General features: G+C 43.3%; 1 protein-coding gene across 1 annotated transcript in view; it reads left to right on the plus strand.

Annotated features, from left to right (window-relative positions):
- The first annotated feature begins 6,676 nt into the window (after positions 1-6,676).
- Positions 6,677-14,309, plus strand: part of met (MET proto-oncogene, receptor tyrosine kinase) — a 101,356-nt gene continuing 93,723 nt past the window's right edge. Inside the window, exons 1-2 of the mRNA XM_034686630.1 lie at positions 6,677-6,968; positions 8,532-9,735. Of these exons, the coding sequence (XP_034542521.1) occupies positions 8,533-9,735 (1,203 nt within the window). The 5' untranslated portion in view covers positions 6,677-6,968; position 8,532. The remainder of the gene's footprint in view (positions 6,969-8,531; positions 9,736-14,309) is intronic.

The following is a 14,309-nucleotide window of genomic DNA, read 5'->3' on the forward strand; positions in this document are numbered from 1 at the left end:
GTTGACATTTTAAGCTCCAGTGAGGAATTTTGCAGTCTGTGGCCTCCATTACTGTTTAACAGTCTGATGGCGGTGGGCACAAAGGAGGGCCTGAAGCGTTCAGTCTTGCACCTTGGTGGAATGATGCGCTGACTGAACGAGCTCCCCATCAGCCACAGCTCATCATGGAGAGGGTGAGAGGGGTTGTCCAGGATGGCTTGCAGTTTTTCCATCATCCTCCTCTCAGCTACTGACTCCAGACTGTCCAGTTCTAGACCAACCACAGAGCCGGCCTTCTTTACCAGCTTGTTGAGCTTGCTGGCATCACCCGTCTTGATGCCTCCCCCCCAGCACGCCACAGCAAAGAACAGAGCACTGGCTACCACAGAGAAGGTCTTCTTTCAGCACTTAACTCAAATATAGGATCCACTGCATCAGATTAAATATGAGCCCCAATGAGAAATCTAGTTCAAGCTTTTGTATTCAATTTCAAACACGCCGTAGAGCCCAGAAATGATTAAAATAACCATGTCCATTAAGCAGTGTCAAACACAGTTTAACACTGGACTGTTCCTGACAGCCCAGACAAGAGAATCAACATAAACCTCTCCTGACCTCTTGTTTTCATGTCCGCTTTAATGAACTGTCGTTATCTCTCATGCACTTTAAAGCTCCTGTGGAAGAAGAGCTGAGTGATGAAGACGGCTCTCACTTTATCACCGCTCCATCCTGAGCTACAAGAAGCTGCAGCTGAGAGGTAAATAACAGTAACCACAGTATGAAGCAGCAGTCAGGGGGGGCTCTGATAGATCAGGCGCATCAATCACTTTACTGTCCTGGTCAGCAGTTAACCAGGGATTGTATTGACCCTGCAGGTGATAAATAACCTCAGCTGGACCAGGTTTAGGAGCACAAGAAGGGCCCACAGAGATGGTAAAATCAAGATAAAGTGCTCCTCCCTGATAATCCCTCCCCTTTGTCTCTGAGATTAGTCTCTTCACTTTCTGTTTCAGTGGCTGGGAATCAGCCTGACCTGCAGCTCCCCATGTGTGTGTCTGTAGAGGGAGGATACTTGTTCACTTACAGAACCAGCAGATGGCGCCATAACAAGTCAGATGCTGCAGTGGGAGTTTAAAAGGTCAGTTTGAATGACCACAGAAGCAAAAGCTGGTGATTACCTTAAGTGGTATTTACTCATGCAGGGTTTAGAATCCACATGAATAGGTTGGGAGACACAACATGACCAAAAGTATGAGGACAACAACATTAAAAGTATATCTGATTACTATCCACAGTCACTGCTGCGTACATCTTCACACTCTCTGGTGATAAATCCTGGCATCCATTCGGCTATTTTGTATTTTGACCATTTGATTGATCTAGATTTTTAATTCTTTAAAATCCAAATTTAAAATATATTCATCTGTTGCAGAAAAAGTTTGTTTACGTGTGTATCTCATCATATTTTGGCTCGTGCAGCACTCTGAACGCTTAGATTATTGTAACTCTTTGTTTGTTGGTCTCGACCAGACAGCATTGCGCCGTCTACAGGTCGTCCAAAATGCAGCCGCCCGCCTGCTGACTGGAAAGAAACGGCGGGATCACATCAGTCCTGTCCTTGCATTTTTACACGGGTTGCCTGTGAACTTTAGGATACAGTTCAAGGTCTTATTAATTGTTTTTAAGTGTTTAAATGGTGTGGCACCATCTTATTTATCAGACCTTGTACAGCCTCGCAGTACTTCCAGAGCACTTAGGTCATCAAACCAGCTGCTCCTGGCAGTACCTCGGTCCAGACTCTCTACTCGTGGGGACAGAGCCTTCTCAGTGGCGGCCCCAAAGCTGTGGAACAGCCTACCTTTCCAGGTTAGAGCTGCACAGTCTGTTGTTGTTTAAAACACGACTGAAAACCCACCTTTTCTCCTTGGCGTTCAGTCCCAGTTAATCAAGAATCCTTGGCTTCTTACTTTTTACTCTTTTTATTTCCTAAATTGAGCTCTTACTATTCTTTTATTGTTTTTATTTATTGTTATAATTGTGTGTGATTATATTGTATCTTAATAACTGTACAGCACTTTGGTCAACTGAGGTTGTTTTAAATGTGCTTTATAAATAAAGCTTGACTTGAATTGACTTGACTTGAACATGTCTCGTCTCCATTAGTCTCAAACTGCTGCAGCTCTGCTTCCAAGAGGGACCAAATAAAGTCTCATTAAACTTTTATTCTCATTCAAAATTAATTTTAGAATACTCTCAGCTGCTATCAAGGTGCTGTTTTGCTTTGCACCTCCTTTTCTAAGCCGCTCTCCTCCTATGACCAAACACTCTTCCTGATATCCTCAAACAAAACTCTGTCATCTGCTCCAAAGCCATGACTAAAGATTAAAGGAGACCATAGTTTGTCTTCTGAGAGCCCTGCCCGAGGAGGCAAGGCATGCTGGATTTGTGCCCAGTTCAACATCACTCCTAGAAAAACACTTGTGCAAATCCTCTTTTTCATAAATCCTGTGCTTTTGTTTTTCCTTTTATCTATTTTTTTTAAAATGTAAGGTTCTTTGTCTGTTTACTCTTCATTCATTAGTTACAGACTCTCCCAAACATTTGCTTTTGCTCTCTTTCTTCTTGTCCCAACACTTTGTAACTTTTTATGTGTGCTAATTTTATGACTTCCTCTCCATGTTTTCATCCCAGCCTCTGCAGCCTGTACAGAAGCAAACAGCTTGTATGCAGTTGTTGTGCTGCAGGTGATGTGCCTGCAGGATTCAGATCATTCCTGTAGTGAGTGTCATACTTCAGCATTTCCACACTCTGCACGCCAACGCTGTGAGGTTCACCACCCAACCAACCTTCATCTCCCTTTTCCTTTTCTTCCTCTTCTTCTTCTGCTTATTCTGCCCGCCAAACTCAAGGGTCCAAAGCCAAAACGGAGTAAACCACCACAGCAGCCACACAGACACACCCCTGGGCTATTGGAGTCAGACACAAACACACACCCTGCTGTGAAAGACACACCCCTTGGCAACTGCGTCAAAAGTGCCCCGAGGTAAGGCAAAATACAGTTCCTCTGACAAACACAGACTACAAAGAGTTGAAGGAGTGTGTCGGGAAACCTCTGGGTCATCACTTAGAAGTTAAAAACAGAGCTTTAGACAAAAAACTTGATTTGTTGTGTGCAGCTAAAGCCTGATCCAGGAAAGAGAGAGTGACACAGACACACAGCAGTGGTTTCATGTTTGGATTTCTGAGTGTACATTTCATCCTCATGAAGCTTAAAGTATGAATCACTTATTTTGGCGTCTCTGGTCAGCTGGCAAGCGCAGTAGTAGCAGTACTTTTTCTTCAGTCATCATACATAACACAATAACTCAACTCTCAGTGCAGACATTCTGTGGTGACTCAACAGGCATAGGCAGAAGCAAAGTGCAGTTGCAGAAGTTGGTCCTGAACAAAACTCCTTGTAAAACCATGAATTGGCTGAAATCAGATGCATTGCACTTTAAAGCTCCTCTGAGGAGTTTTAGCTTGTTGTGAAATTATCACTGATGCCTCTACCTGACCTCCAAAACCAAACCCAACAATCAGGAAGAAGACTCATTATTTTTTAATAGTTCATTTCTGAGTCTACCGCACATGCCACAGGGTAGATGTCAGGCTAGCATGTCAAAGAGGCAGCCATTTTTAATTTTCCCTCCACTGAAGATTCTTTGTAAGTTGCATGGAGTGCTGCGGTCGGACTACATGACACTTTTGTCTGTTACCACGGTCCCCGTGTGTGATTAGGCGATCACAGAGCCACAAATTTGTGCCATGACATGGCACAATCATCACAACTGACTGGGTGATGTAGGAAGGAAGGAGGGAGGGGCTAAACAAGATAACACCTGATAAAGCTAAAAGGAGAAATTACTCACTAAGTGTGTCTGCCAATTCTCACCAACATTTTTCTGCTTTCAGTTTGTTGCGGTAGTCCATTGACAACAAATCACAGATAAAAGGAAGTTGATGTCCAACTTTTTCTTTCTCTCATAGCTCCATCTTGTATCTCTGGCGTCATTGTGCTTCTTTCATTTCTCTTTCTTTGGTTTACGCTCATGACTTTTTGCACGTGTGAAGCGCTCTGTACTCTCATAGGTCTCCCTCACTGACGTTGGAGCGAACTGTTGAAGGATCAAACGTGTCAGGCTTTCTGTCAGGTGGCCGTGAGGTGTCCCAGACGTGGACTTGATTGTGCATCACTATGGCGCACCACACGAAATAAAAACATTTGGGCAGACTGGTCTAGACGGTCAGCTTTAGATATTTGAAATACAGCAGGATGAGTTTTCTTGTTAGAAAAACACTTTAATCAGGAGAGACTCTATGGGGATAATGTTATGAGCGTAGGATGCGTGAATTTGAAGAAATCCCCCTAGAGTCACTGGTGGTGGTGGTGGTTGATGATCCAAGGAATTGAAGACTTGCAGAGACCAGGTGGAGACGGGGAGGTGGAGGGGTGCGCAGCATCAATGCAAGAAGGAACTAGCAGGAGAGAGAGACACATTTAAAAAGACAGCAGAGAGTTGATAGGCTGATGATAAGGGCGTGCCACTGAGCTATTGGATGACGCTGCTGCTGATTAGCCAATGACAGCTCCGGAGCATGCGCCTGGAAGCGGGTGAGCTATTGAATGAGGGAGAGAGAGTTAAACTGCTGTGGTTGCTTTATAGTCTTCCTGTCTGAACTTTCGCTAGAGCTACATTACTGACACATGCACCGGACCAAAACCTGCTTTGTCCACAGGGGGTGCCAAAAATCAACACAACCCAAAAGTCCCATATAGGAGCTTTAATGTTTATGTAAAGTAGTGGATTTAAGAGATAATTCTTTGAAGATTAAATATGTGGTACACTTATTTAGCACTTCACTCTCTCATGATAAACTCATTCCTTCTGCTTCATTTATTTTATTGCACAAGGTCAGATTCAAATTTAGATGCTATTCGTTTTCAATTTGAACCTAGAGGTTGTTTGCTTCTTCATTGTTTGTCCTTTACATCATTTTTGATTTGTCATTCCTTTCAGTTACATTAGTGCTGAATAGTTTGTATCTCAGTGCCTCTGTAAAGTAAGACCTCTCTCCAGTGGACACACTTTGAAATGAGATAAAGATCCATGATGTGCAGTGACAGTCAGAGGTGACAGCGGTGTCCTCTGGGAAATCAAGGTGTTAAGAGCAGAGAGGGATAACAAATCTGGGTTTAATAAGTCAGAGATGGTGGTTTCAGGTGTTTTAGGCATGTATTTAAACAACTGTGAAAAGAGGAGGAAAGAGGAAACTATCACTTTGTCACTGAAACACTTCATCCGTCTGTTTTTATGAAGATGTCCCAGATTCCATCTCATCTCTCGTCTGCCAACTTGAACACACTTCTGTCTCTGTCTCATTAAAGCCTCACATGTCAGTGCGTCTGTCAGAATGTGAGCACAAACAGCCGCTGTGCCGCTCTCTCCACCTATTAATTCTCCATCCACACTCTGTTATCAGGGTTTCCAGTCTTCATTCCTGCTGCCCTCCATTCAGGATGTGGGACAAAGGCATTTTTTTGGTGCTGGCCACTGTGATTCATGACTGACACACACACACACACACACACACTTACACACAGTTGGTTTAGCCTTTATAACTTAGCTCATTATTCATGGCTGAGTGAGCCGCTTTAACATGACGAGCAGCAGTCTGACTCACAGGGGAGCAGGAGGAGAATCAGGTGGAAGGAGGAGAAGAAAGAAAGAGTTTGCTACATGCAGCCTTTGTGACCTTCTTCTTGAAATGTTAACTTCAGTCTTGCTCAAGTTGATCTGCTGCCAAACCAAGTAGTTTTAATCTAAGAGATATTCACCCAACACTTAAAGGTTTAGTCTGTAAAATAATGAAGAGTGCTAACAAAGGGAGATACAGAAGTTTTTGGGGTTAAGTGAGGTCATTAAAAAGTTAATATTGCCAGTGGCGGAGCCAGACAGTTTTGTCTTGGGTGGCCAAACTGGGGCACTGACTGTTGAAGGGGTGGCCAGGCGTGGAAAACAGACTTAAGAGCTTACCCCAAACCTAAGAGGGTTACTTCCAATAATCACATCTACTTTAACTTCTTTTATACAATAATTTTAAAAATATTACATTTTTGTAGATGTCTACCGTTGACATTAAAAATGTAACGGTACAGAGTGTCAACATTTAAATCTGCTGAACTGAACTCTTTAAGGACTCAAAGTGAGGATGACTGTCCAAAGTCAAAGCATCAACACAAATAATATTCAAATGCAAAGAAACTAGTTTCTCTGCAGCTTGTTGAAACACAACAACACAATAGCTGATTTCAATATTAGTAATGCCTCTGACATGGCAAATAGCCAACCCCCCTGGCTCCGCCACTGCATATTGCTTCAAAATGACAAACAAATTTATAAGGTAAAAAACTGGATCAGTGTAATAGACCATCGTCTTGTGGCACGTGATAAAAAATAAACACTACAGCTTATAACTTACTGTATGCTCAGTTTTTCCTGTCCTCCTCACTGCCTGTGAGTCTGACTCACCTGAATCCCACAGCAGCAGCAGCAGCAGCAGCACCTGGATGCGTCACAGAGTTTTGGGGGAGAGAGGGGAGGAGCTTTTACGCACCACGAGAGGAGCTGGGATGTGAGAGCGGCAGCGGCAGCGTGTGTCTGCTGGATGCACTCAGCCAGTTAGTCAGTGGAGTGTTGTGCCACACAGAAGATCAACGAACTATAGAGTGAAACTTCTTGGGGGGGAAAAAAGGGGGAAAAACTCCGATTCAGGAAGAAGGATCTCACTGTTTCTTTTGTGGAAGTTTATTTTGACGGGAAAAGTGAAGAGTGAATCTCCAGCGATCAGTTTGGACTTAATGAGAAAGTCAAGAAGTCCCGCTCCTGGAGAGACCAGCGGAATATGATTTGAATCAAGGGAACTTTGACTCTGTTGCTCGCAAGCAGGTGAGTTTCTGATCTAAAACTCTGCTTCCACTTTATTGACTTGGCTCTTTTCTTTCACTCTCAATCTGACTTTTTTATGCGTAAAAGCGCAGACAAAATGACCCAGGCTGAAACCCCTGACCCTCTCCTCTCCTCCTCCTCTGTCTCTGAATATCACTGAATGTTTTTTCTAGCTCTCAACACCCCTTCACCACCTTCCCATGTGTGCTTTCTGAAATTGTTCACCGTGAGTCACTTTCCTCTCAAAATGAAAACATTTTCACTGTTCCCCTCCGCCTTTTGTCCTTTTTTAAAAACAGTGACGAGGCTGTAAGTTGCATGTATTGTACATGGTGCAGGTGCGCAGTATTGTGCCCACTATTACTCAGAATTCTGGATCAAAACAGGACAGGTTTCATCCAGCCATGTCCCACATAAAAAGATAACGCCTCAAACATTGTGAAATGTCTATTAACAGAATCCTTCATGTTGTTTTTTTATGCATTTATGCAACTTTTACCTTCAATTTCTTCAAAATTTTCCTGTACTAATGCTAAAGACTCTTAGTTTTTGGTAGTTCTGTTGTATACTTCGAAAAGAGATTGTCTAAATATTTAAATATTCTCTCTGAATGATTTTTAGAATTTGCAAGAAAGTTATTTTTCCCATTAAACTTTCACTTATAAAACAAATGAGCTATACCAATAGAAACATCAGGCCTGAATAAGTCTGCATGCACACGTGGAGTCTCAGTTTATGCAACTCTGTAGGCATGAGTAAAAACAACCTGCATTGCTAGATGTTATTGCCTTGTTTTGGTTCACATCTATAGTCGTGTTAAAACCACATCCAGATAGGGAGCATGCAAATGCTCATTTCACAAATTCTCTGGTGTCGCCCCCCCCCCCTCCCTCCATCCATCTCTCCCTCCACTAAAAGCATCTCCCAGTGGATTACCAGTTAGTGGCTAGGGTTATTTATCATTTTGTAGGATGGTCCCCTTTGCTTTCTCCCTCCAGCCTCTTTTGTTTTAATTGAGTTTATCTCCCCTCCCTTGAGGCGCTTGCTGTCTAAACTTAGGCCCGTGGTTGTGTCGCCCTGCAGAGCGTGGCTGCTCTCTGGGTGATTCACTGCTGTGCCTCTCACTGTGGTCACTTGGGAGCAGGGCTGAGCACCGCAGAAGTGCTCGAGCAGGTCCCCACAACCATCCTCTGCAGGGTCAGTGGAGTTAGAAGATGAAGCTCTGGTGATTAAGAGGCTGATATTAGAGCTTTGTGTCCCCATAAAGAATCCTTTCACTTCAGTACGAGTGGTTTCACAGCTTGTGGTGAAGTGAGTAAACCCAGTTTTTTTTTCACCCTGACACAGATCCATTTATGAGTCTAAAAAGGGATTTTGATGTCACTCTTGTTTCTGCTCAGTGGCCCCTTTTCATCACAGCACAGCGCCCTTTTCCACACAGTCACCTCTCATACAATTGAGGCCACCTATTCAGAGATATCTGTGAGAAATGTTTTTAGGTCTTTGTGTTCCAGCCGGGATGTTTTACAGACTAATTTCTCATGTCTCTTCTTTCTGGCACAGGATGAATCTCCCCTCGCTCCATGTCTTAGTGCTGCTGTGGGCATTGTGCCCCAGTACACAGGGCCAGTGTGATAAATCATCTGAAACCAGCTCCCTCAACCACTCCGTCAGCTACGGGGAGCTCCCAACTTTCATAGCAGACTTCCCAATCGAGAACATTGTGACGCAAGGCAAGGACATCTACGTTGGAGCTGTGAACAGAATCTACGCCCTGGCTCCCGACCTCACCAAGCTATCAGAGTACCACACGGGGCCGCTGTTCGCCAACGAGACCTGCGGACAGAAACCGGCGAACACAAGCGGTGAAAGGGTAGACAACCACAACATTGCCCTGGTGGTGGAGAATATCTACGATAAGGGCTTGTTCAGCTGCGGCTCGGCTGACAATGGTGTTTGCCGCCGTCACGTCCTGGATGACGATATCAGCCCAAAAACCGTAGACGAAGAAGTGTACTGCTTTGCTGTCAAAGTTGGGAAAGGCAAGGGCGAACCCAGCGACTCAGATGTTGTAGTGAGTCCTTCAGGATCTCGGGTTCTCAACGTGGAGAGCAACATCAGCGAGTTCTTTGCTGGAAACTCTGAAATCCCGAGTGTAGCAGGAAACGTATCAGGCAGTGGAACACATCCCCACACCATCTCTCAACGAAAGATGAAGACGAGCCAAAACGGCTTCATCTTCGTATCCAGACGCTCCTACATGGACCTGCTCCCATCTCTGCGTGGAAACTACTACTTGCGTTATGTTTACGCCTTCCACAGTGGACCTTTCACTTACTTCCTCACCGTGCAGAGGGTGAGCAAAGACTCCCAGGCCTACCACACTCGCATAGTCCGGATGTGCTCCGCAGACCAAGATATCCGCCGTTACGTGGAGATGCCCCTCGAATGCATCAGCACCGATAAGAGGCGCAGACGCTCCACCGAAGAAGTGAAGGTTTTCAACATCCTTCAGGCGGCCAACGTCACCAAGGTGGGCAATGACGTCGAGCTGCAGAGGCAGCTGAAGGTGAAGGAAGACGACGACGTGCTGTTCGCCGCCTTCGCCAGAGGGCAGCCAAACTCTCCAGAGCCGACGCCAAACTCGGCCGTGTGCATCATGTCGCTGAAACACATCAACTACATGTTCAAGTTGTACATGCAGCGGTGCAACACAGTGGACCCGTATCACTTCACGGGATCAGACAAGAGGTCCTGCTACAACATGGTAAGAGATGGGGGGGATGGGGGGGGCCGTGTAAAGGCAGCTGTTGTACTGGACTGCTTTGCATTTGTGTTTTTTGGAGAGAAATGCAAATGTGCCTTTTTCTCAACTGTCAGTAAAGCAGTTTGACATTTTAAAGCAAGACTTTGTGTAGAAGATATGGAAGGCAGACTTTTTCTTAAGGTCTTTCCTTTTCATGTTTAAGAGATTTTCTCCACTTTAGAGCAAAAGTGATTCATTTAATTGGCGGGTGATTTACTCATTGTAGACCTGGACATTCCTAGCTTTCATTTTTATGAGATAGATTAGAAAAAGAGTCCAAAATATATGTTTAACCAGATCTAGCTTCTAGACTGAATGAGCTAAATTTTGTAGAGTTATTTGTGAAGGTTACCTCTAAGTTACTGCTGCGACATCAGATATTTCTTATTACTCAAACTTGAGGATTTCTCTTTGCAGAGTTCAGTATTACTATGCAGAAATTTGGACATGTTTTTTTCCACTGTGTGTTTGGTCTGTCTTCATGTGCTGGCAATGACTTGTTTCTGCAAACTGAAGCTGAAGCCAAACTCTAACTTTAGAAAGTTGCAAAAGTCTTTGCTCAACAACGTGATGTAGACATTCAGGTTGTAACTTTTTTTTTTTATCCAGACTGATGTTACTTAAATCTAAAAAAAGAACCAAGTCCTGCTCTTTGTAGAACAGCAATCAAGTTTGAGCATCACCCCTGATGTTTAACGACGTCTGTGAGACACATAAAATTAGCCTTTATCAGTCATCTGTTGTGTACGCATGGCTTGGTTTCTGTCCCTCAGAGTTAAAGGCCTTGGCTGTTGCTTCACTGCAGGCAGGTGGGTTTGTTGGCTGAAAACACTGTCTCAGTTGCTGGGTGGTCTCAGGTCCAAGCAGCCAGTGTGTGTCTACTGTCTCTGTGTCCTTGTTTCATTGTGTTGAAGTGTCCTTGAGCAAGGCGCTGAAGCATAACCTGCTCCTGACTTTATCACTGACCCGTCTGGGTTAAGCGCAGACAGGAAACTGCTGCAATGTTGGGAAAGTGTGGAGAAACAAACAGCAGATTATAGTGAGTCTGAAATGATGTTTGACATGTTTGTACAATCATTTATGTTTATGGACGGATTACTGGAAAGTGGCGATTTCTTTTGTATTGTTTTGGCTCGGCACTGCGGCACATTTGATTGGATATGAGACAATGACTCTGAGGTCAAAGTGAAACCTCCCATATTTGAGGTGACTGTCAGGAATTGCTCCGGTGGTTTGTTTCTGCCAGCAGATAATCAATTAGCTGAAGATTACTTCTTTGGGACAAATTTTCCAGACCAGAGTTAGTCCTCTTACAGTGTTTGACTTTATCCTTGAGAGGCCCGGGGTGTTATTATTATAAGAGACTGATAACGCTACAATAAAGATTACTAGGGATATAATCCAGAAACAGCTGTTTCATCCAAACTGCCATTCTCCATTGTCAACAGTTCTTTTACTCACCACAACACAGGAGTTGTTGACTACCTTTACTTCTATTGGTCAGTTTTTTGGTGTTATTCTGTGTAACACAAATATTGTGTTGGAATCAAACAGAGCTTGAAAAACACCAAAGTTACACAATGGCACAAAAACAACAACAATACAAGTGGAGGCAGATTAGACAAGCAACTCCTGAGCTTTAAGAGTAAATTTTAAGGATTTGTCAATGGAGGATTGTGGTTTTTAAAGACAAATGTCACCTGTGTTTCTGGTTGGAGGGATGTCTGGGTCAATTTGCTTGGACTGCTACCCCCGCGACCCGACCCCGGATAAGCGGAAGAAAATGGATGGATGGATGGATGGTTTCTGGTTGTCAACAGCATTCAAGTTTACCTTTATTTAGAGAGGAGAGGAAAGTGGGTAGTGTTGGAAAACCGAGAGAGAGAGTGGGGGAATGATATACTGGAAACGGGCTGAAGACTTTAATTGAACAAGGGACGCCAGCTATATGGGTGCACAACTTAATCATAAGGCTAATTATGTGCCCTCAAATTCACCTGTTAACAAGAGGTGGGTGTAAATGCCCACTTTTTGCTATTTCTATTAAAATCTTTCAGGTAGAAAATTCTGTGTCACCTGTTTACCTTAGGTAGGATCTATTCTGATTTGGAGTTTACAAGCTGGAGGCACAGATCATACCCTTAGGAGGGTGACATCACAGCGTCAAGCGTCTCTTGCGTGGGTTAGTAGCTTTTGTCTTTGTCGAGTTTTTCTTGAAATGGCGTGAAAATTGCACATTTTTACTTTTGGGGGCAATGTGGAAGAGAGAAGGCTGAGTGTTCATTGTTCATTGTTTCTGTGTTTTCACCCATTAAGCCAATTAACAACGTTTGTATTTTGGGCATTTTAGCCTTTATTCGATGGGACAGCTGAAGAGAGGCAGGAAACTGCAGGAGTAGAGAGAGGGGGAAGACATGCAGCAAAGTCAAAGCTGCATCTGCACATAGGGCGCATACCTAAACTGCTCGGCCAATGCCCCAATGTTTAATTCTTCTAAATGTCCAAAAGGACCCTTGTTTCATTCTCTGGCCCGTTTTGTGCCACCATGTTGCTTCATAGTGTTTTCGCGCAACTTCAAGTCACTAGGGATGAAGAACAAGTGTGCAAAACATCTGCCAATAGAATCTGAGTGAATGTATACATGGCTATTTAACCAGATTATTCCCATTGGGCCATTATTCCAATTTGTAATCAGATTAGAAGTTTTGTATTTTTTTTGAGCCCTTGAAATATCAATCAAAGCTTTTTAGAGGCAAAACTCAGCATTTTAAAATAAGCTGCATTTGCCCAAAAAGATGAAGTCGCAGCCATTACTGCACATTTCACTGCTGCAGGCTGAAATGCCTGTTTTTCTGTTCCAATGAATCATTTAGACCTGAAAATAAGAAATATATAACAGGGCTTAGGTTTAAAGACTGGGATTCCCCATTTAAACTGGGCACTTAACATCGACTCATCGCTTCAGTTCATCCTCATTGAACCAAAGTAACCCCCCACTCCATTCTGCTGCAAAGCAGTTGTTACCTTTCCTGTACAAACTCGGCCTCAATCCATCAACATCGACTCGATCAATTGAGCGAATCCCCTGATCAATAATGACATGAAGTTAACTGCAGACCTTCCTGCAAAAGAGCCTGTCAATAAGTGGAATAGTGCTGCCCTCTCTCTGACTTCACCTTTACTTACTCTCTGCATCAGTCACTCCTGTATATCAGCAGACAGGCGGCACATTACCTTCTATTCATGATATACGTTAAAGTGAATAAGTTGACAAATGTGCAGGAGCATATAGGAGCAGAGGCCGAGCCACAGGAAGACTTGTCAAAACATTGTGCGTGTGTTTTACTATGCAAGCTAAATTTAGTTTTATGAGCTACTTTAAACATCGCTGCGTGTGCTTCGAGCATTTCTGAGCGGCTGTTGATTGGCAGCAGACCACAACGTTTCACTGAGGGGCTGTGAGGAGACAACAACTCAAATTGGTTGTGTTTTTGCACGTTTTGTGTTGTTTACTACAAGTTGTGTTACTTTACACAGATCGATATGTATGTCATATCACAGCTGTTTCAATACATTATGAACAGTTTGAGATATTCACTGGTTTCCAATCGTTTCTAAGGGTTTAAAAATCAACAGACTCTTGAAACATTGAGCCTGTATGATGATCCACAACCCTATCAAGTTGTCGGTTTGACTTCTCTTTAAGATAGCTCTTGTATAAATGCATTTCTTTCAAGCAAATCATTTAATAAGCCATTTTATAAAAGTATCTTTAGCTCGATGTTGGAGTCTATTTACAGATTGGCTAGCTGTCTTCCTCTCTTCCCAGTTTTTGGTGCATTACTTCAATCCTTTGATAATATACCTCCACTATGTGTCCACAGGAGGATGAGAACAACCCTTTTGCTCATGTTGCTACATGTGCATGTTCTCTGATATAAATTAAATTAGCATTTGTGCTCAAATTTATTCTGCATAGAGCCCCAAGTGGTCAAAACCTGCAGAGGGTGGCTGTAACTTTTGTCGGTGTGAGAAGTGAGCAGCCACAGCTCCCTGATGGACTTTTGGTTTGTTGATTTTAGTGCTCTCTGTGGACAGAGTGGTGACGCTTTTTGAGCTGTATTTGTTTAAGTTTGGTCGTCCATGACAAAAACATTCTGCTGTCTTTGACGGTTAAATTTACGACTCATTGATAAGACTGTTTTGGCAGCATGGAGTCAATCACTTCATCTGACACCTTGCAGCAGCAGATTTAGGCATTCAAATCAGGCATTCAAGATTCAGTCATTAAAAGCAACACACTAGCAATAAGCTATCTTGTTGATTATTGTCTTGTTCGCCTTTGCAGCTAATGAAGTACTCAAGTTATTAATTCAGTCAGTTTTAACACCACTGAAAAACTCCTCATAGGAGCTTTAATAAAAGATATAATGAGGTTACTCTATGGGTCAGTTTGCTCTTAAACTTAATTACCCTCATGTGCCAATATTACAGTTGATGCAAAATTATGTATTTCATAACTTCTCATGCAAGTT

This window comes from Notolabrus celidotus, chromosome 6 (assembly GCF_009762535.1).
Source record: "Notolabrus celidotus isolate fNotCel1 chromosome 6, fNotCel1.pri, whole genome shotgun sequence".
NCBI lineage: Eukaryota > Metazoa > Chordata > Actinopteri > Labriformes > Labridae > Notolabrus > Notolabrus celidotus.